This window comes from Cladophialophora immunda (assembly GCF_000835495.1).
Source record: "Cladophialophora immunda strain CBS 83496 unplaced genomic scaffold supercont1.1, whole genome shotgun sequence".
NCBI classification, from domain to species: domain Eukaryota; kingdom Fungi; phylum Ascomycota; class Eurotiomycetes; order Chaetothyriales; family Herpotrichiellaceae; genus Cladophialophora; species Cladophialophora immunda.
The window spans coordinates 7,367,969-7,387,914 of NW_015622541.1; the positions used below are offsets into that span (position 1 = coordinate 7,367,969).

The 19,946-nt window shown below is 53.8% G+C and overlaps 10 protein-coding genes across 10 annotated transcripts; 4 read left to right on the plus strand and 6 right to left on the minus strand.

The window, feature by feature from the left end:
- The first annotated feature begins 103 nt into the window (after positions 1-103).
- On the plus strand, positions 104-2,448 carry PV07_02162 (uncharacterized protein). Its single transcript, XM_016388754.1, has 3 exons — positions 104-1,204; positions 1,377-1,962; positions 2,012-2,448. The coding sequence occupies exons 1-3, from the start codon at positions 384-386 to the stop codon at positions 2,063-2,065; spliced, it is 1,461 nt and encodes a 486-aa protein (XP_016255682.1). The 5' UTR covers positions 104-383; the 3' UTR covers positions 2,066-2,448.
- PV07_02163 (tRNA N6-adenosine threonylcarbamoyltransferase) lies at positions 1,979-3,994 on the minus strand. The gene has a single exon (XM_016388755.1). It carries the CDS (start codon positions 3,353-3,355, stop codon positions 2,303-2,305), a length of 1,053 nt encoding a protein of 350 aa, XP_016255683.1. The 5' UTR covers positions 3,356-3,994; the 3' UTR covers positions 1,979-2,302.
- Positions 3,995-4,238: 244 nt separating this feature from the next.
- PV07_02164 (uncharacterized protein) lies at positions 4,239-5,819 on the plus strand (the record flags this gene model as incomplete). Its single annotated transcript, XM_016388756.1, has 3 exons — positions 4,239-4,389; positions 4,443-5,026; positions 5,088-5,819. The coding sequence occupies 3 exons, from the start codon at positions 4,239-4,241 to the stop codon at positions 5,817-5,819; spliced, it is 1,467 nt and encodes a 488-aa protein (XP_016255684.1).
- Positions 5,820-5,863: 44 nt separating this feature from the next.
- On the plus strand, positions 5,864-6,166 carry PV07_02165 (uncharacterized protein; the record flags this gene model as incomplete). The annotated part of the gene is made up of 1 exon (XM_016388757.1): positions 5,864-6,166. The coding sequence occupies one exon, from the start codon at positions 5,864-5,866 to the stop codon at positions 6,164-6,166; it is 303 nt and encodes a 100-aa protein (XP_016255685.1).
- On the minus strand, positions 5,920-8,366 carry PV07_02166 (uncharacterized protein). The gene is made up of 3 exons (XM_016388758.1): positions 7,942-8,366; positions 7,033-7,827; positions 5,920-6,981 (listed from the first exon to the last, which is right to left on the minus strand). The coding sequence occupies exons 1-3, from the start codon at positions 8,089-8,091 to the stop codon at positions 6,226-6,228; spliced, it is 1,701 nt and encodes a 566-aa protein (XP_016255686.1). The 5' UTR covers positions 8,092-8,366; the 3' UTR covers positions 5,920-6,225.
- A 656-nt stretch (positions 8,367-9,022) lies between these two features.
- PV07_02167 (calcineurin subunit B) lies at positions 9,023-10,296 on the plus strand. Its single transcript, XM_016388759.1, has 5 exons — positions 9,023-9,418; positions 9,513-9,565; positions 9,626-9,699; positions 9,751-10,085; positions 10,142-10,296. Exons 1-5 carry the CDS (start codon positions 9,286-9,288, stop codon positions 10,150-10,152), a joined length of 606 nt encoding a protein of 201 aa, XP_016255687.1. The 5' UTR covers positions 9,023-9,285; the 3' UTR covers positions 10,153-10,296.
- Positions 10,297-10,658: 362 nt separating this feature from the next.
- Positions 10,659-12,879, minus strand: PV07_02168 (3-isopropylmalate dehydrogenase). The gene is made up of 2 exons (XM_016388760.1): positions 12,190-12,879; positions 10,659-12,043 (listed from the first exon to the last, which is right to left on the minus strand). The coding sequence occupies exons 1-2, from the start codon at positions 12,486-12,488 to the stop codon at positions 10,960-10,962; spliced, it is 1,383 nt and encodes a 460-aa protein (XP_016255688.1). The 5' UTR covers positions 12,489-12,879; the 3' UTR covers positions 10,659-10,959.
- A 357-nt stretch (positions 12,880-13,236) lies between these two features.
- On the minus strand, positions 13,237-14,442 carry PV07_02169 (uncharacterized protein; the record flags this gene model as incomplete). The annotated part of the gene is made up of 1 exon (XM_016388761.1): positions 13,237-14,442. The coding sequence occupies exon 1, from the start codon at positions 14,305-14,307 to the stop codon at positions 13,237-13,239; it is 1,071 nt and encodes a 356-aa protein (XP_016255689.1). The 5' UTR covers positions 14,308-14,442.
- A 7-nt stretch (positions 14,443-14,449) lies between these two features.
- Positions 14,450-16,157, minus strand: PV07_02170 (uncharacterized protein). Its single transcript, XM_016388762.1, has one exon. The coding sequence runs from the start codon at positions 16,134-16,136 to the stop codon at positions 14,739-14,741; it is 1,398 nt and encodes a 465-aa protein (XP_016255690.1). The 5' UTR covers positions 16,137-16,157; the 3' UTR covers positions 14,450-14,738.
- On the minus strand, positions 16,138-19,843 carry PV07_02171 (uncharacterized protein). The gene has a single exon (XM_016388763.1). The coding sequence runs from the start codon at positions 19,485-19,487 to the stop codon at positions 16,506-16,508; it is 2,982 nt and encodes a 993-aa protein (XP_016255691.1). The 5' UTR covers positions 19,488-19,843; the 3' UTR covers positions 16,138-16,505.
- Positions 19,844-19,946: the final 103 nt, after the last annotated feature.

Consider the following 19,946-nt stretch of genomic DNA (forward strand, 5'->3'; position numbering starts at 1 on the left):
GGCACCCACTCACTACTCCGGGCCGAAACCAGCCTGAACTAGCGCAGCCTTCACCTCACCTGGCTGCCCGCTTGATTCGAGCCCCTCTCTGCCTTCGTTCAAAGTTCTCTCAACCTCGAACCCAACGTCACCAGAGCTCGGAGGCATTTCCATTCATCCATCAATTTGCTGACACTCCTGCCCCCGACCGGCTCTGGTCTGTCTTGTTTTTGGAAGTTGACACACAACACCGAATGCTCATACACCTGGAGCCAACAAAATTCCGCTCCGACTTCCTATCTCCCTGACTTTGCCTTTCTTGACTGGCCACCTTCCTCTCATTTCCGCAAGGTGTCGCACGACACCTGAATTTCCAGCAGTCAATACCGACTCCATCATTCACCATGGGCCAGCAACAATCGGCTGAGGATAAGAAGAGCTCGGGTTCCAGATCTGGCACACCGCAAGCTGAAAGAGAACGCAAGATCAACCAAAGAGTCTCCATCCAAGCCCTCTCGCAGGGCCGAGGCACTCCTGTCGACGCTTCTGCTACAAAAGACACCGCTGTTGCCCAAACCACTTCCCAGCATCTCGAGAAACCAGCGTTACAGCAATACCTTCAGGCCTCGTCCTCTGACCCTCATCCCAGAACCACCAAGGTTGAGAGGTCCACCCCGAGGACACCTCGAGACAAGAAGAATGAGTTGGAATACAGACAGAAATATCAGACTCCAAGCCAACCACCCCTTACTGTCCCACAGGCTTCGGGTCCCATGGATGTTCCCATGTCACGAAGCAAACAAGAGACCATCGAGGAACGTTTTGATGAGAAGCAGGAGGACTTCCCCGAGGGTCATGCATACGAGGATCGACGCTACGCACCCGTGGCTCAACTTCGACCTCCCCGTCTCCCTCTTCCTATCGCGGATGTGCCGATACCGGAATCGCCAACTCTGATGCCCGTTGACAAGGGAAATGCCGACGTCCCAATATTCGAGACTGATGATCCTCTATCGACTGGAGAACCTCCGCTGAGGCGGAGGAGTTCTATGTTGAGCACGACCACACAGTCCGAGGATGAGCTTGGCGAAGAATTGCAGCCGTACGCAGTTCACCCTACAACTCAAACTGTTCCGACTGTTATTGAGTGGAATCAAGGCGGGCACAAGGTGTACGTGACGGGAACCTTTGCAAATTGGGAAAAGAAATACAGACTGCATCCGAGGTAGGTCGTCCTGTCGGAATTGTTTCGTTTCGGTGTCTTGTATTTTGATTCTGACCGATATGGGATTCCCGACTCGGCCACCCATCCCCCGTTATCGAAGAATCACTATTTTCCCCATGATAATCTTATAGTTTTCGATGTTGTATTTTCTATTCTAACCCTCACACTTTAGGAAAAACGCGCCTGGCATGTTCACCACCATCAATCTCCCCTCAGGAACTCACCATCTTAAATTCGTGGTGGACGGAGAGATGGTCACCAGTGCCGAATTGCCCACTGCAGTCGATTTCAACAATTTCTTAGTCAACTACATTGAGATTGCTACGGAAGACATCACGAAGCCCAGAAGAGAAAGTACCCAACCCGGGACGAAGGCTACTGCACTAGTGCCAGAAGAACAACGTGAACAAGCCGAATCCGGGGAACAGACACCTGAGGATTCAGATGTAGAAGAACCACATCTTGAGGAAATTCCAATGGGTGACTGGCGTCAAGTGGTTCCACCATACCTGATCGATGTCGACTTGCCTGAAGACGACCCGAAATACAAGGCTGCGGGCCAGATCATCCAAGAACTAGGAAATCCGCCAGCCCTGCCCCTCTTCCTGAGCAGGTCTATTTTGAACGGTATCTTGCCGGTCAAGGACGATAACAGCGTCCTGACTCTGCCAAACCATACTGTTCTGAACCATCTCATGACTAGTAGCGTGAAGAATGGTGTTCTGGCGACGAGTGTGACGACCCGCTACAAGAAAAAGGTACGCGTTGGGTGGACCGCGTGTTTACATGGATGCTGACAACCCCTAGTATGTGACTACGATCTCCTTCAAGCCTGTTCCAAAGGCGCAAACTGCTGAATGAGGGATTGGACTGGCTGCTCTACCCGTTATGACTTGGCGACTGTGGGTTGGTGTTCATAAAATTGCTGGATGTTGATGAACTCACGACCACTAATTGGGATGGTGTTACGGAGTGGTCACTCAACGAGTTCGTGCGATAGAGAGCAGACATCCCACGGCTTTCTCTCCACTCAAAAGACATGTCAGATTCATCATCATATAGAATCGTGTTTGGGTTCATTCAAGTCGACAAAAAGATTCAATCATCCCTCCATGAAACAAACACATCATCGGTTCGAAATCGTTGCGTGCAGGTGCTGTCCTCCAGCATCGTCGTAAAACCGGTCTGATATGCGAGTAATCCCGCGTGCGCAATCATAATCCCATTGTCAATGCAGAATCTCTCATCCGTCGCATATACGTTCCCTCCTCTACTCCTCGCCATTATGCCCATCATCTCTTGAAGGCGTTCATTGCATCCTACTCCTCCAACTATGAGGACCTGGTTTGAGCCGACATGTGCCATGGCTCGTTCGGTGATTTCGACCAGCATGGCGAAGACAGTTTCTTGGAGCGAAAAGCAGAGATCTTCTGCTGTAACCGTGTTCCCAGTGTTTGGATCTTTCAGCGTGCCATTCTTCATCTGGCCTGCCAACTCGTCGACGCGGGCCAGTATTCCGGAGAATGAGCAGTCCATCCCCTTGACCGCGTAGGGCAAATCGACTAAGACTTTGCCGGTTTTGGCGAGTTGCTCGATGTTATACCCGGGCGCCGGATCGTTGGGGATGTTCAGCGTGCGCGCAAACCGGTCCAGGCAGTTCCCCACGGCGATGTCGAGCGTTTCGCCGAAGATGCGGTACCGGTTCGACGTGTAGGCTATTACCTGGGTGTTTCCGCCCGACACGTAGAGGACGACCGGGTTCGTGGCGCCCGTGATCGAGCGACCCATTTCTATGTGCCCGATACAGTGGTTCACTCCCACCAGGGGCTTGTTCCAGAGGAGGGACAACGTGCGCGCGGCCAGCGCGACGGATTGCAATGGAGCACCCATCCCGGGCCCTTTGGTGTAACATATGCAGTCAATATCCGCCGGTGTGAGGTTCGTCTCGCGGAGGGCGCTGGAGACGAGGGACGTGACGTGGCTGCGATGGTGTAAGGCGGTGTCCTTGGGCAAGAAGCCCGCGCCGGGAGGAGCATGATAAGTGTGCCGAATGTTCGACAGGATTTGCACCGGGTTGCGTTTGTCCTTGGAGTGCAGGATTATGCCCACGCCCAATTTGTTGGCGGAGCCTTCTAGGCCGAGCGCGATCATCTTGATGAGATTTGGCCTGGGAGGTATTGGTTTTGGCCTCAAAAGAAAGGAGTTAGATGGGCCCTTATGACCTTCCCGAGCTGGTGTATGGTTTCTGCGTAGCAAGACACCGATGGGAGTGAGAAGATTGGAGCCCTGGAGGTGACTATGTTGATGCCCAATGTTCCCAGGTTTGACACACGTTATTCCCCGAACTGTGTCTCGTTCTTCTGCCTGAGCCGGCCTCACACTCGTGCGGACGGATGCTTGCACTCAACTGTCTTGGCCCTGGCCGTATTTCTTGTGGACTGCACAGTTGCCAGTGGCGTGGCCCAAGCGCTACGTCGAGGTTGACTGAGTGGCAAGGGTTGGGACTGAGTCAACGGCAACTCTTCGCCTTTTCCGAGCCTTTATAGCCTATACTTGGCTGTTGGTCGGCATGTGATCCTGTCAGGCGCAAAAGAAGTCGCTCTAATGATTCTGGATGCAGGTAGAGTCCTTGGTGGTGACGTAAATGCAGAGCAGTCAGACATGTAAATAAGCGAGATTCGGCCAGACTGAACTACCCGAGCATTCTGCTCAGTGTCAAATGTATTGACACAAATTCCACGCAGAACTGCGAGTGGCTTCAGGCCTGGTGGACTGGTAGTCTGCGAAAAAATACTCTCGAGGCTCTGGATCACAGGGATTGAGGCAAAGTGTGGAGTCGATTTATGTCGCCGGCTGAGGCTGATCAGTGTGGCAGCCAATCGGAGCTGTCTAAATTGATCCGTTCTTGGCTGCCAACTGCTCTCGGTCATTCTTCATCCCACTATGCTTCTCTCTTCCCACACAACAACTACCCATTCCTCTATTCCGACATACTTTCTTTCTTGTTTCTGACTCCATCTATTCTCTCACAGCGATGGTAGACGCTGTAGAAGCGGTTGGACGCTTAGACTTCGACCAAGCCACTGCTCGTTTCGTTGAATGGTTCGCGGCCGCTGATGGGACTCGGTTGAGTCCCAAAGTCCAGCTCAAGGATCTGAGAAGCGAGAGTGCGGGAAGAGGAGCCGGTTCGCAATGCCCAGTTCCCCTTCGAATGCAGACCACTGATTTCACTTCATAGTTGCTGTTGAGGACATCGAAGAGGACGAGGAGCTGTTCGCTATCCCTCGGTCTCTTGTGCTTACAGCTGCGGCGTCAAGCATCCCCTCTGCTGTGCTCGAGCCTTTCAGTGAAACCGGACAATGGCAGCCGTTGATAGTCACTATCATCTATGAATATCTGCGGAACGAAAAGTCACCATGGCATGCCTATTTTCAAGTCCTCCCTACGAAGTTCGATAGTCTAATGTTCTGGAATGCTACGGAGCTCAAGGCATTGCAAGCCAGTGCTGTGGTTGACAAAATCAGTCGGACTCAAGCTGAGGAGTCCTGGAAAGAGAAGATGATACCGATTATGCTCTCACATCCTGAGCTATTTCCCGTGGCTGGTCAAAATGACTCAGACCGCACCGAGGAATTGATTAAGCTTGCCCACATCGCGGGAAGCTCAATTATGGCCTATGCTTTCGACGTTGACGAGGACGACGACAAGAACGACGTGAACAATGGCTCGGAAGACGAATTCGAAGACGACGACGAAGACGAGCCGCTTAAGGGTATGGTGCCTTTCGCTGACATGCTGAACGCAGATGCTGACAGAAACAATGTATGTCGTCCTCTTCCGCTCGTCTACATTATGGGAAGCTGACTTGTTCTTTTGTATGCAGGCACGCCTCTTTCAAGAAAACGACTACCTCATCATGAGATCTACCAAGCGGATCAAGACCGGCGAGCAGATCTTCAACGATTATGGCCCACTTCCTCGCTCAGATCTCCTCCGAATGTACGGCTACATCACTGATAACTATGCTCAATATGACGTTGTTGAGATATCGCATGATCTTCTTCTCGAGGTAGCAGGCAAGAAGCATGGCGCTAAAGATGCAGCTTGGTTAAAAAGAGCAGAACAACTTGAGGAAATTGGTGTTATCGACGATGGCTATGCCATACCCAGACCTGCACCAGACGTGGAAGAGCTTGAACAGGCCGTGCCAGGACAGCTGCACATGCTCTTGCGTGCGCTGTGTATTGATGCCATGAAAACGTCCAAAGACAGCGTCACCATCAAAGAGGCTGCGCTACTGCAGTCTGTTCTCACAAAAAGATTGTCAGAATATGGCACACCTCTGGAGGCCGACCGATCTGTTCTGGAGGCACTGGCGCGTTCTGAATCAGATCAATCACTTATTCCCTCCGACTGCAACAAGCATCGATATCTCATGGCACTTCAAGTGAGAGTCGGAGAAAAGGAGATTTTACACCAGTTGATCAGTCTGTGCCAGGCACACATTGCAAAGAAGAACCAAGAGATCACGGCAAGGTCCACCAAACGGCAAGCCAACGACGAGGTGGACCACAAGCCAAAGAAAGCAGCGCGAAGAGGAAATGCACCCGGCTGATCTTCAAGGTAGCAACAGAAGCACGCTGGCGAAACTCGACTGCGATGTCTCTCTTCGATCATGCTACCGAAATCGACCAGCTTCGGCGACGGACTGTCGGTTTTCAACACAAAATTCTTTACGATGTGTTCATCGTTTTCATTGACGAAGGCGCTGGCCTCGATACTATGTACAGTTCTATCATCCTCCAAACAGCCCACCGGGTCGACTCCGCGGCCGGGAAGCTTATGAGCTCCTTCGAACTTGATCCATCATCGTACAATGCCGCAAAAGAGGGCGATTCTGCTGTCACTGGAATCCTAACAAGAGCCCGGGATCATCCGAACTTTGAGGAGAGAGTCTGGTGAATTGTACTCTCTGAGACAGTGCTAAGGGAAAAGATGTTATCCAAAATAATCATGACATTTCAAGAAGGTGCAGGTGTCGGTTGTGCATGCTGCCCAGCTGGAGAAGAGTGACTTGGGCCTGCGACGTCGGACTGTGATCTCCTTGATGCTATCAGTTGTGCGTCTGTCGGTCGGCTTCCACCGATGAGATATGCGCGCTGGGACATGCGAGCAAAAGTTAAGTCGGGTAAAGTGGGATCAGCATCAGAGAAATCTTCGTCGTCCGAGTCAAATTTGAACCGATCATCCTTGGACCAATCGTCTGCCGAGGAGTCTCGTCGCATTCGAGGGAGTCTTCGATCAATTATGATACGCCCACCACGTCCTATCCTCCGTCTAAAGGAAGGCATGTGTCCGACGGATTCTTCATCCGCTGGACTAGCATATCGGAATGGCGTCGGTGGTCGGGATACGTCTTTCATCACCACGTCTGTTCCATTCGGCAGTTCCTGCGACTCTTCATCCGAGATACTAGCTGGTGGTGTTGGCAAGTATTCAGTCGCAGCCATTGCTTCCCGGAAATGTTCGCCGGGCGAAGGATAATTATCTTCAAGATCAGGAGTAAGCGGTGCCATGGTCTTATCGACGAAACCCTCATTCCATCTGATGTGTTTCTCAACATTGGTCTGGATCTCCTTTTGGATCTCGCGTTCACGAGCAGCGGTAACCTCTTCGAGCGTACGCAGTTCCGGACCTGGACCAGCAGCCATAGGCATCCTGAGTTGCTGGGCAAGGGCGGCTTGGTTGGGCGTCATCCCCGGTGGTATTTTCTGCTTCTGAGAGAGAGGTGAGTACGAGTCCACACTTCTAGAACGGGGCTGCTTTACCTTTTGATTGATGAGGAGGTCATCGTCCCCTTTCATGCCCAATTTCCTCTTTGTGTCGCGGAGCGCCTGCCGCTGCTCGAAGACCAGTCTATCGACCTCGAGGGCTTCCTTGCGAAGTTGCTCTCTTCGTTTGACCATCAGCAGCATGTTTCTCGCAGTCTCGAGCTCCATGCGGAGCTTCCGCAGCTTCTCGGCGCTCTGCGCATCACGATTTCTGGTCTTGCGGATTTGTCGCAATTCACGTCGTCTAAAACATACATATGGATCGCTGTCATCGGACTCCTGTCCGGTCTCGAATTTGAGCCGAGGGGCCAATGGACGATTACCAGTTGCAGACCGCCGTGATTTCCAGTGTTCATATATGAACCCGGAGAGGTTGCGGACGAAAGGAGGGACGGTGTCATCGATCTGCTCCTCGAATTCTTCTAAAGGTAAGACGGGCGGACTATCGACGGCAGCAAACGGCTGTTTTGTCTGCGCAGTCTCTTCAAAGAAATTCATGACCACTTCAAATTGGTCTTCAGTACACGGCTCCTGGCCAGCAGGCAGTTTGCCGATGATCAACTTCAAGGCAAGTTCATCTTCTTCATCCATGCAATACGCGACTCCTGCACAGTCTTCGACCGTGGCAGAGGAGCGAATATAGGTGGCGGGTTGTTGAAACCCTTTCGGGTAGAGGACGTCATACTGGACATCACTGGCGATGGTAGGTGGAGTGGGAATGTAAGCATCTTTGATTTTGGCATCAGCCTTTGCAGCTTCAGATGCTTTGATGGCCTGTTGAAGATGGTATTCCTGCAAAGCTGTGAGTGTTTTGCCAAGAGGTGATGATGACTAAGCAGGCAAGAAGAGGACACAGCGACAGAAGAATGGGTGAAGAAGAGGTGATGAGGACGGAGGGTCACATACTGATTCTTCGGCTTTTTCAACGCCGGTTTCTATCGCAGCACGTTGGGTGTCGTAGTCAGAAGGAGGATCAACTTGATCCTCACGGAAAATTTGGACATTTTGCTTGGAGTTGAGTTTCTTTGGGCGGGTGGCGCGGCCGCGGGTGGACATGAGGAATTTTCAAAGTGGTGACTCGCTCATGGAGGGAGCGAGGAGGTGAAACCGCACCTTAGCACACGCACCACAACAACGTGCAAGACCACCGTGAAAAAGTAGCAAAACGGGGTCGAAAATTCCTCAAATTCGCATCACTAGTAGTTTGATGCACTCGGACTATGAATCCGTTTTCAAAATGATGAAAAGGATAAAATTAGGACGACGATGGCCGATGAGGTTTGATGGCAGGCGGGTGCTGGAGTTGTGGTGGTGCAGTTGCAGGTGAACAGTGGAAAAAGAGGGTGAAAACTCCAAGGGCAGAGTGACGGGGGGGATCAGCTTTGCCCTGCGCTGCCACCACTGGCGGGACACACCAGTTGGGAAGGGAGGAAAGGGGGGGCGAGGTGCGGGAAGTTGTTCAGGTGGTAGCCTAGAAGCTAGTAACTTTAGGCATTCATAGGGGGGCCTCGGGGCCTAGTAGCCAGTACCATGACAGCACCACCAAGCACCGCCAGCACTCGCCAAATTGTTTGGGTGCTGCCAGTCGGGCGGTGCGAGGCATCTGCAGTCCCTTCGACGCCCATTTCCCATTGCAACACACCCAATGTGACATGTCAGTGTACACTATCCCGTCACTCGTCCAGGAAAGGTAGTTTGATAGCGGGTGATGGTGATTATCCCATTAACCCGTATGAAGAACCTCATCCTACTTAACGACGTCCTGGCTGTAGCCGATTCAGTGACGGACCTCGTAATTCACCCGTAGCCAACATACCACAGGCAAATCTCTTTGCCTTCTCAAGTTCCACAACAAAGGTTGTTCCAGCCACAAAAACCTCAAGCCACTTGTGGCACAGCGCGGCCTAAACCTGTAACGGCTAAGGTCCACGTGATTTCCAGCTCCTTCACTCGATTGGGCGAATCGGGCACCGTTTATTAGTTCGAACAAGAAGGCCCCCATGTGCATGCGGCTGTAGTGAAGAAGGATCATGGCTTGAAACTCGCCTGGTACTCCGTGCTCTTTTTTCAGCTTCTCAATTCCTCTTCCCACGCACACACACACACACACACACACACACATCTCACTTCTCTGCACAGCACCTTTGCGACCCCATTGTTCAGTCCCCTCTCCCGACATAGCTGCTACGCACTCGAGAGCGACAACAACCCCGTCTCCAATCGAGACGTCGCACCCCTCAATCGCCCACCATGGCTACGCCAGCATTTGGCGCCCAAGCCTCCACGGTCGCAGAGCCCAATAATGCCGCTCTATACGATGCTCGGAGACGGCAGCAAGTCACGGGCTCCCAGATCCTTGATAACATTGTTTCCTTCTCAAATTGTACGTCACCGCCTCAATTGCATTGGAAGTGGTTTTGTGCCTGGTCCATCGGACAAAGCAACCCAGCACGTGCTAACGAGAGCTTCTACGGCAGTCGATCGCGATGAGGTTGACAGACTGCGAAAAAGATTCATGAAGTTGGACAAGGTGAGATCGCTGTCTGGGTGCACATTGTTGGGCGGCTGTTGACATGGAGGACCATACTAGGACAATAGCGGCACTATTGAACGCGAAGAGTTCCTCTCATTACCTCAAGTATCCTCGAACCCCTTAGCGACGAGGTATAGCAACCCCTGCTCCTTCCGGTGCACTTCAGCTAACCTCTCTACAAGAATGATCGCTATCTTCGACGAAGACGGTGGCGGCGACGTCGACTTTCAAGAGTTCGTGCTGGGCCTTTCTGCCTTCTCCTCCAAGGGCAACAAAGAAGAAAAATTGAAATTCGCCTTCAAGGTCTACGACATTGATCGCGACGGATACATTTCCAATGGCGAGTTATTCATCGTGCTCAAGATGATGGTTGGCTCGAACCTTAAGGATCAACAGCTGCAGCAGATTGTGGACAAGACAATCATGGAAGCGGATAAAGATGGTGACGGGAAGATCAGCTTTTCTGAATTCACACAGATGGTCGAAAGTACCGATGTTAGCATGAGCATGACGCTTGGTGAGTTTTCGGAAATCCTCGAAGATTGCTTGTGACGGACACTGACATGATGACAGATCAATTCTGAGGTTGGCATGGCGTTGCGGTCCAGATATCTTCATGGTGAATGCGACAAACACCTGCAATGACTAATGATACAACCCAGCCCGAAGGCACCAAACTTGCCATAGTGGTAGAGTCCGCGGGTCGAGATGATCTGCCTTTTCCTTTGTCTTTTCCTCGGTTTCTGTTGCTCGTCTCTCTCTATTGCTTCTTCAGTCAAGAATTCTCCACATCTGCTGTCCCTGCAGCCTCCAGGCTCACTCTCAACCCGTCCAATCCCCAAGTTTTCTTCCGATCGCGACTGCGAAACTGCTGCTCGTCCCCTCTCCGCGTCGCTGCGCGGTCGATATCCCATGGAAGGAAGGAAAGAATATTTCGGGCATGGCCAGAGACAGCGTAACAAACCCAACCGCGACCACCTACATTCATTTGAGTTCGGTCGGCTAAGCCAACGACCACCGCAGTCTTGAAAGGGTGCTCGGAAGCTTTGCACCGCAGATGACGGCAAGTGTTTTAATAAGATGAGGTTATGTGCCCACCACTCTTTGCTAGTGCGGCCGCCCGAAAACTAGAAGCACACAGGAGCAAGCTGCTTTCTTCAGCAACAATGTGGAAGTTGTCTAGGCTCGTGCAAGAAGCGAACCCTAACCCTAACCCTAGAATCAGAAAAATACCATGCGGTCTAATATCACCCCCCAAGGGAGTACCAAGGAAACGGTCGAGTTTGAAAAGTAGCACAGTCAACGCGTCACACTCCAGGTGGAGGCCCCCATCCCTGAACATGAGATGGTGACTCTCTTAGACAATTCCCCCTTTTTTGGTAGCACCAAACTCACAGAGCCAATGCCTCCCTCGGACCTGTAGGTACGCCCTCCTTCTCCAACTTCTCTTCCCACTTTTTATTGTCCTTTGCGTGTGTCGGAATGGTGGTCGTCGTCGTCGTCTGGCCAGCCGTAGCGTTTGGGCCGATGGTGGAAGCGTCGCCGTTCACCTTCTCCGGGATCCCGGTGGAATTGCCCATCAGGAGCTCCTCGAGAACCGAGCACACGGCGTCGCCGACCTCCTTGGTCGAGGCGGTGCCGCCCAGGTCGCCGCTCCGGATCTCGAGGCCGCCGAGGTCCTTGCCGTCGAGGACCTTTTCGACGGCGGCCTCGATGGCGGCGGCCTCGGCGGCCAGGTTGAACGAGTAGCGCAGCATCATGGCCGCCGAGAGGATCTGGGCGACCGGGTTGACGATGCCCTTGCCCGCGATGTCGGGCGCGGAGCCGTGCACGGGCTCGTAGATGCCGTTGCACCGCGTCTTGCCGTCGGGGATGCCCGAGAGGCTGGCGCTGGGCAGCACGCCCAGCGTGCCGACCACGCCGCCGGCCTGGTCGGACAGCATGTCGCCGAAGGTGTTGTCCGTGTGGATGACGCCGTTGAACATGCGCGGGTTCTTGACCATCAGCATCGACAGGCTGTCGGCCAGCTGGTGCTTGAGCTCGACGTGGGGGAACTCGTTGGCGAAGACCTCCGAGGTGACCTTGCGCCACAGCCGGCCCGAGGCCAGCACGTTGGCCTTGTCGCTGGACCACACGGTCGCGGGGCCCTCGGGGCACGTCCCCGTCCCCTTGCCGTCCTTGCCCATGGTCGTGGCCAGCGCCGCGGCGACCCGCGCGCAGCGCTCGATCTCCTTCCGCCCGTACGCCCACGAGTCGCTGGCGAAGTCGGCCTCTTCGACCTTGGGGCCGAAATACGCGCCGCCGCAGTTCTCGCGGAGCAGGATGAAGTTCGTGCCCTCGGCGATGGAGGGTTTCAAGGGCGAAAGCGGGATCAGGGAGCGGGAGTAGAACGTGCACGGGCGGATGTTGGCGAATGCGTCCAGGTGTTGGCGCAGGCGGAGGAGGCCAGACTCTGGGTTCGGATAGGTAGTTCCCCTAGACGGGCGTTTCAGTGTAAGGAGACAGGCTCTCAAGCGCAAATTTGTCCCAAGAAGATCATAATAATAATGCACCTGCTGGTACTCTCGTCGTACAAGGAGAAAAAGATGGGAGAAAGGAAAAAAAAAAATAACAGTACCTACCATTTCGGTCCGCCCACACTCCCAAACAACACGGCGTCACTCTCTTCCTTTGCGATCCTCAGCACCTCGTCCGTGATGGGCGTGCCGTGCTTGTCGATACTGCATCCGCCGCAGATCTGGTGGTTGAACTCGAACTTGAGCCGGCCCTGGGAGGTGATTTCGACCGTGTCCAGCACGCGCAGTGCCTCGTCCATGACTTCGGGCCCGACATGGTCGCCGGGGAGGACGAGGATGCGGAATGTCTGTGGAGAGGCGGTCGAGGGGTTTGAGGCGCTGGACTCGAGGACCGGGGCAGCCATGGTTGATGTAACTGGTTTAGAGTAGCGGAAGCGCGTTTGAAACCCGGTGCGGTAGAAATGGAGAGCAGTCAAGGGCTGAGGCTCGAATCCTCTCCTCCTGAAAAACGGCTATGGTGCCTATTCGCAACCACGGCGTCTGAGATCTTTTCTTGCAACTTATTCGAGGCGGCTTGGTGATTTCTACCAGGATATTGGACCGAGTGCCTGTTCTGCGCACGGCGGAGAACAATGGACTGAGGATATCTAGGTAAGGTTCCTAAAACGAAATCTCTCTCTCTCTCTCTCTCTCTCTCTCCAGAAACGTAATAGCCCGAGATGGCAAGAAAAAAGAAGAAAAGCGCACGAAGAGCTCAGAGGCTTTGGCAAAGACTTCCCCAAACCTCGAGTGTTGTTATCCTTGGCTAATATACTGGTGGTATGCTATGTCCATGGCCGTGGAACAAATGTCTAAACCCCCGCATTGGAGGTGGCTGCGGTGCAGTCCGGCAATTTCTCCGCTCCGATAGCGGAAGCAGTCGAGCCAATCACCATCAGCTTCTCCGACAAGGCTGAACCGACGGTTCCATGGTCCTCTGGCATCCAACCAGGAGGGCTTTCTCCTTATTGAACGCCATCTGTGCGTGGGTCAAGTGCTGTTTCTTGTGGGCGTTGCATCTAAATCTATTCTCGAATGCATAGATGACAACTACGGCGGAATCATTGGGTCAGTGCTATTTCAGGCCCCGCTGGAGAGAGGCTAAATAGCTAGTTACCAGGCAAACTTCTCCCCCGTCATCTGCTCGCTCACCTCCCACAACTTCGCCGCGTACTCCCTCTTGACCGCGTACGCCGGAGTAGGCTTGATCTGACAGTCGCCCAGAAACGCGCCGTTGCCGTCATCGGAGGGACGACCCAACTTGTCGTCCACGGCCGCCACAAGACTCGTGCTGCACCCCTGCTGCTGCGTCTTCCACACCATGCCCCTGGCCTTGGCCGCGCCGAGCATGGTCTCCAACATGACCGGGTCCGTGTTCCGGGCCAGCTCGGTCTGGATCTCGCCCGGGTTGACGGCGAGACTGAGGATCCCGTGGCTCTCGTACAGCCTGTCGTTGAGCCCCACGCTGAAGAGCACCGCCGCGGTCTTGCTGGCCCCGTACGCCGCCGTGGGGATGTAGGCCATGCTCTCGTCCACGGGGAGGTTGTAGGCCTGCATCATGGCGATGTTGGGCTTCTCGTCGGCGGGCAGCTCCGCCACGGGCTTTTCGTACTTCATGTCGCTGAAGGGGACCCCGCCGACGTAGATGCCCATGCTGGCCAGATTGACGATCCGCACCGCCCCCTTTTTGGTTGATGACTTTGCGGCAGTAATGATCTTGGGCATGACCAGGCTGGTGAGCAGGAAGTGGCCCACGTGGTTCGTCGCCATGGTGATCTCCACGCCGTCCTCGGTGATGGTGCGCGTGGGGATGTTCATGATCCCGGCGTTGTTGATCACAATGTCAATCGAGGGCACATCCGCCCAACCCATCACTTCGGCCGCCGCGGCGCGGACGGACTTTTGGGAAGACAGATCCACTTGCAGGCTACGGTACTCGACATTTGGATAGGCGGATTTCAGAGCGTCTAAGCATTCTTGTAGTTTCGACACGGAGCGGCCCGCAAGGATCAGGCACCGTGGAGATTGAGACGCAAAGGCTTCGGCCGTAGCATAGCCGATGCCTTTCTTGTTGACGCCGGTGATCAGGATCGTGCGGTCTTTGATCGCCGGGGGGAAGGCAGCGGCGACAGTCAGGCCGTCTGTGGTGGAGCCGAAGTCAGCGTGAGTAGTAGCAGTTGTCATGATGGAATGAAAGGGGCTTGGTGGCTTTGGACGGAGAATAGGAGCAAGAAAGAAGAGGGCTCGGGCCGTCAGTCCAAATCAGATGCAGAAGACTTGGGAAAGGAAACACAGGAGGTTGACTCGACTGTTAGGAGGAATCGTGCTCTCTTATAGCATTTCCTAGGATGCTTTGTCTCAGGCACCCATGCAATCCAGCTACCCTCTAATGGCCTGATATTCGATCAAAGTGGCTCTGGAAATGAAGCTTGCAGCCATTGCAGTCCCACAAACAGAGGAGAGGTCGTACCAACATGCAAGGCAGGATATCAGGGTGGGCGTTGGACACGCAAGGCTCCACCAATCGTATACCCCACAATATCATTCCCGATTCGTGAGTTCGGGTTGCCGTCCATCTGATTGGCTGTCGTCTTCAAGCCACACAATCCACGTCCTCATTCCTCGCCTTCTGAAGTGTCGTCTGGATCATCGTCCTTCTCAGAATCGTCCTCTTCCCCCTCAGTATCATTCGCCTCTGACTCATTTTCCACTTTCTCGTCTCCAGAATTCCTCTCAAATGGGTCGAACTCCTCTGCTTCGATGTCCTCATCCCCCCATTGCTCCCACTGCTCTATCAGCATCGCCGGGAGCTTTGCCACAGACCCTTTCAAGCGTGGCCGGGTTCTGATGATGATTTCGCTGGCTCGGAGGTAGGTTTTGCGGAAATGCCGCCACAGGTCGGGATCGAGACGAGGATGTGGGTAGTAAGGATCGTTTCCGGTGACTGCGACAAGGTATTTCGTGGCCACCTGTGACAATGTATCCTTCGAATCTAGATCGACCCTGGAGCATTTGTCGTAGTCCAGCATCCACAGCTGGGGTTCTCGTAGCGTGGAGTCGTCTGTGGTGGATATTGGACGCCTGATAGATCCATGGTCCACGGTCCCAAATATCTTGCTCGCCGGCCGGCCTATAACAAACTCGGTGTCTTGTGCATCAATTTGTGCTTGCCAGTGTAGAATCGCGAGTCCTAATGCCATCTCCTCTGCATAACCGTCGATATCGAGCGCCATTGTCTTCGCCTGGTCAAGGTAGAGTGGAAAATTCCGCAGTGTGTCGGTCGTATCGTAGGGTTTCTCGTTCGGGTTGTTCTTGCCCAAATAGACGCGAATGAGACAATCGTGGTTCGAGGGATCGTTCAACACATCTAGCTGGACCTCGTGCCGGAAGAACTGGGCGACAAGAGCCTGACGCGTTGGTCTATCCACAGGAAGAATGCGGTCGACGTGGAAAGCCGCAGCTCTCGTCCGGTCTCCGTCGGGGAACCGTGTGAGATTGGCATTCCAGAAATCTTCAGCCTCGGGCCCGACGAAATACTGTGCCATAGGAACGCGTGGCGCACGACGCTGTGGGAAGCTCTCTTTGAGCAAGCCGGCCCAAGCGAGATAGCTGTTGTAGGCGTAGTTTGTCAAGTTGAAGTCGTTCCATATAGCATCCGCATCAGCACCTTTCTTGACGGCATAGGCAGTTTCTGGGATCTCGAACACGCTGCCGCAGGTGCCTCGTCCGATGTTTCGTAGGTCGGCGGAAAACCTGGTGGGGGCCATGTTGCTTTGGGCTTCCGTACGGTCGATCAGGTAAAAGCGAGGAAGTGAGAAGAGGCGAGGAGGATACGAGGAGAATGGAGAGAGTTTAATACCCGGTTTCACTTGGTAAGTTGAGTCATTAGTAACAGGGCACCCGCGAGGAGCAAAGTTTGGCGCAGCGAGGCAATATAAGCCAGGAGGACCTTGACGGGCAATGACCTGAATCCCACAGTCTTGTGAGGCGTCTGCCCTTGCGCCAAGTGACATATGTTCTTACTTGGGCCTGGGACAAACTTCAAACGCAAACTAAGGTATGCATGCCTCTGGGAACAGCGATCCCTTCCCGTCGAACGGAGTGTGTTGGGTGTATCCCAAACAGCGGCCGCCAGTTCATTATCACATACTTTGACGCCAGAGCTGCATAGGAATCTGCCGAGATCACGGGAAATGAGATGCCAAATTGCCTTGGGTGGGATACACTCTTTCATTAATCCGTATCTTATCGAGTCCCCTAGGTCCAAAGCATTTCATCTGCCGTTGTCTTGTTCGCGTGTCGTCTGCCGCCCTCAACCGATACGATAATCCTTTACCACGTCCGTAGCTCTCTAGCTTTTACCGTCAAAAGCTCTCCCTGCTTCACATAACAGTGCAATCACGATCCTGTCCGTGCCTTCCGCCCCTCCCAGATGGACCTGACACTCCTTGCTGCGGTTGCAACCTTTGCGGCGAATTGGTATAATACTGAGACATCTCATTGTATGCACTCATCCTCCGCCTTGGATCCCTCCTGCCCGCATTTGGTCCTGGCGGATGATAAGGTGTGTCAACCGCCCCTGAGGCCGAGTGGGTGCTGATATTACTGATCGTACCTGTCAGCTGCGTGTTGGAGTTCATAGGAGACGGTTCTGCCGAGGGGTGTAGAGGGCTGCCCAGCGGTGGAATGTATGGTCTGCCTTTTGCTGCTTCCTCGTAGGCAGGAGGTGCATCTTCCACCAGGGCGTCCGAAGGGCGATGGACGCCTGGATTTGGCGCGTGGGAGACGCGGGGTGGGATCGGTGGTCGCACTTCGGGTGGCTGTGTGGAACGAAGAGGTATCGGGATATTCCCTGATTGTGATCTTCTCTGTTGCGTGCTGCCGGCGCCTGTGTTGCTGCTGTGCCGCCTATTTCGGTCCGCGCGTTGGCGTTGTTCCTCTTCCTCTTGCAGCTGCAGTGCCATTGCAAAGTCCGCATCGTGTTGTTCCTGCTGTTCTTGCGGAGATAGTGGTGTTGTTGTCGGAACATTGTTGACGGTCAAAAGCTGCGACGACCGTCGAGCAGCTGGATGAGTCGATGACTCGTCTCCGACATTGTGGTGGCTCACGGGCATAAAGTCACCCGAGAAGAATTCGTTATGTTTGCCGCTGATGTCGACTAGGCTTTCCCAAATGATCTCATCACGGTCAGCATACCCAGCATCCGTGATCAAGGTGAAAAGTTGACCACTTTCAGGGTGCTTGTAGATCGTGCTGAAGTGATCGTTGCGGAACATAATGGCAAAGGAGCCAGATGGGATCGAGCCTTGAACAGCTTCGAGACCAGAAGGAGTGAGTTGGGTAGGGTATGTCTTGAGGAAATTTTTGATCGCGTTGATATCCTCCCACATGTTTTGCTCGGTTGTCGTTAAACCTTGGTTCATGAGTTTGTATTCCAATTCCTCCTCACCAAATTGTAGCGCCTGTGCATCTTCGTAAGTTTGGGCAGATCGTGCAAACGCCTTTGCGGCTTCAGATCCCGACTCGGGAAGCCAACCGTGGACTAGGGGGACTTGGAAAGCCCCGTAGAGTTTCATGTCGGTTGTAGCCTCAAACGTTCCTAGTCTTTGTTTCGCTCGTTCCTGTTGAGGGATATTCAGTATGGAGTCATCGGCGTCCATCAAATTGGGCGCCGGCGACGAAGGCGGCACGAATCTGGGATTGGCATTCATCCCTGTCCGCAACCGCATCAAGAAATAGTTCAGTTCATCCACATCGGGCATGACTTCTCCCACCGCATCAAACCCTCGCGACAGAAGTTCATCCATCAATGTCTCGATGATGAGACCCAGTGACACCTGCTCACGCGTCCGGAGAGCTTCGTCTAGTGCCGCCTGAGACTCGTGTTTCACGCCTAAGATCAAAGCATTGACCAGGGCGAGAAGAGGACATGGACCGTTCTTATTCTGGGTTAACATAGAAGATCTTCTCAGTTTCCGGGAGCTATGGTCAAACCAATTGAAATGCTTGATCTGATATGTTTCGTTTCTTTGCTCTATCATCTTGGCAACATCTTCATCTGATGGAATGGTCGTGCGTATCGTCGGCCGGAGTGGCTTGGGTGGAGGTGGGCCTTCGGGAGGATCGAAGTACTCAGTGTCCGCACGACGTGCCGGCCTGACAGGAAGGGGAGGCCGAGTCTCATCGTCTTCTAACAACGAAGGTTCATCATATGCCGCAGTGCCTGCGTGGGCAGCATCTGGGAGTGTTTCTAGTTCATCTTTAAGTGACACAACTCCGCTCTGTTGTCCACGGTCCAACAGATCGTTGTTATAATTCGACACTTGTTTTTGTGAAGGAGAGAAGGGAATCGGGGATGGGGTGGGCGGTGCAAGATTGGCATTAGAAGCCCAAGGGTTCTCGATTGACTCATGATGCGGAGACACTGGAATGAGTGGTGGCTGTTTACCGAAAGGTGACTGAGGAGCTTCTGTCGGCGGAGGTGGTGGAGGAGCTTGGGGCATGGGAGGCTGTCCCATCTGATGGTCATTTACCCATGGGACCGCCGGTATCTGCGTGTCCTGCTTGGTGTTATAGGATGATATGCCCGATATCGTGCCACCTTTGAGGCTCAGGCCTTGAAAATGGCCAGTGGGAGGTACGCCGTGCCCTCGGTCCAATTCTTTGCCCTTGGCTGCTAACTCAGGCGCACCCTGATCCTGATCTGAGACTTCCAATCGGTCATCTCCTGGGGCATAGTCCGAAGGGCGTCTGAAAGGATTATTTGAAGCAAAAGTTGAAGTGGTCGGAACGTCGGGTCTTGATTGTACGGTCGACAACCCCCACTCCACCGGTTTCCTCTTGATCCCAGCAGACTGCTCTGGCGGTTCTACGTCAACCCATGGGTCTGCATGTAAATCGTGATCTGGAAGTGCAATTTGTCCCCTTTTTGGGCTCTTGCCTCGCCCGTCTTCTCCCTCATCTGAATCTTCCCAGAAATCCTTGGAGCGTTGACTATCCAACGACGACCTAGGGGTATCTTCCTGCGAACGACCTGCTCTTAGAACCTGGGGAATATTCGAAAGAGCATGACTCTGTGAATTGTTACTAGTCCCGGCTGATGGGCGAAGTTGCCCCGGTCGGAGAACATCTGGCAGCGGTCGATCGGATGGGCGGTCTTTCGTGGGCAGATCGCACCATGGATTCTCTGCATCCTGGAAACTTGGAGTGCCTGCGACAATCGGACTCTTTCGCGAGGAGGAAGGTAAGGGAGGAAGATCGGCCGAGTCCGGCACCAGACTGGATTGTGATTCAAGGTTATAGCTCGACGATGGAGGCTGAGGTGGGGGACTGGTGGGATAAGGCAGAGAGGTTTTACGTGTCATTGTGATTCTCCGAGCGATGGATTCGGAGAGAGACCGCGTTTGACAGGAATTCGATGATTTTGGAATCGTGGTTGCCTAAGGTTCACATGGCCCAAGCAGCCGCGGCGGGTGGTGTTCGAGGCAGAGTGAGAGGTGTTGCCGCATCAGATCGGATGAGAAGAGGATAATCAGATCAGAGGACTTCCTTGAGCGGCCGACAGGGAGGGGGGCACACTGATATAGTGAGGTTCACGTCGATGTTCAGCGAGGGTTGAGGAGTGGCATTTCACAAGCGAAGGACCGCGTAAGCCCTGTTGGACCAGAGCGAGACTCGGGCGCGAGACAATCGACTGTGGGAGGAGTTTCTCTCGCTGATCACCGTTTGGGGGGTGACGGCGGGAACGTTGGCTGATCTGGGGGGCTACCAGGCGTGACGTATCCGCATCCTCTGTGCCTCAATTGCCTCAACTTGTGGCGGTG

Excerpts from the sequence above, each read along its gene's own strand:
- PV07_02162 (XM_016388754.1), top strand. The coding sequence starts at position 384 with ATGGGCCAGCAACAATCGGCTGAGGATAAGAAGAGCTCGGGTTCCAGA. Across the intron at positions 1,205-1,376 it reads AAATACAGACTGCATCCGAG|GAAAAACGCGCCTGGCATGT; the intron begins GTAGGTCGTCCT and ends CTCACACTTTAG. Across the intron at positions 1,963-2,011 it reads CGACCCGCTACAAGAAAAAG|TATGTGACTACGATCTCCTT; the intron begins GTACGCGTTGGG and ends GACAACCCCTAG.
- PV07_02171 (XM_016388763.1), bottom strand. The coding sequence starts at position 19,487 with ATGACACGTAAAACCTCTCTGCCTTATCCCACCAGTCCCCCACCTCAG.
- PV07_02166 (XM_016388758.1), bottom strand. The coding sequence starts at position 8,091 with ATGTCCACCCGCGGCCGCGCCACCCGCCCAAAGAAACTCAACTCCAAG. Across the intron at positions 7,828-7,941 it reads TTGAAAAAGCCGAAGAATCA|GAATACCATCTTCAACAGGC; the intron begins GTATGTGACCCT and ends ACAGCTTTGCAG. Across the intron at positions 6,982-7,032 it reads ACCTCCTCATCAATCAAAAG|AAGCAGAAAATACCACCGGG; the intron begins GTAAAGCAGCCC and ends CCTCTCTCTCAG.
- PV07_02163 (XM_016388755.1), bottom strand. The coding sequence starts at position 3,355 with ATGATCGCGCTCGGCCTAGAAGGCTCCGCCAACAAATTGGGCGTGGGC.
- PV07_02167 (XM_016388759.1), top strand. The coding sequence starts at position 9,286 with ATGGCTACGCCAGCATTTGGCGCCCAAGCCTCCACGGTCGCAGAGCCC. Across the intron at positions 9,419-9,512 it reads CATTGTTTCCTTCTCAAATT|TCGATCGCGATGAGGTTGAC; the intron begins GTACGTCACCGC and ends CTTCTACGGCAG. Across the intron at positions 9,566-9,625 it reads GATTCATGAAGTTGGACAAG|GACAATAGCGGCACTATTGA; the intron begins GTGAGATCGCTG and ends GGACCATACTAG.
- PV07_02170 (XM_016388762.1), bottom strand. The coding sequence starts at position 16,136 with ATGTCACTTGGCGCAAGGGCAGACGCCTCACAAGACTGTGGGATTCAG.
- PV07_02168 (XM_016388760.1), bottom strand. The coding sequence starts at position 12,488 with ATGGCTGCCCCGGTCCTCGAGTCCAGCGCCTCAAACCCCTCGACCGCC. Across the intron at positions 12,044-12,189 it reads AGTGTGGGCGGACCGAAATG|GGGAACTACCTATCCGAACC; the intron begins GTAGGTACTGTT and ends ACGCCCGTCTAG.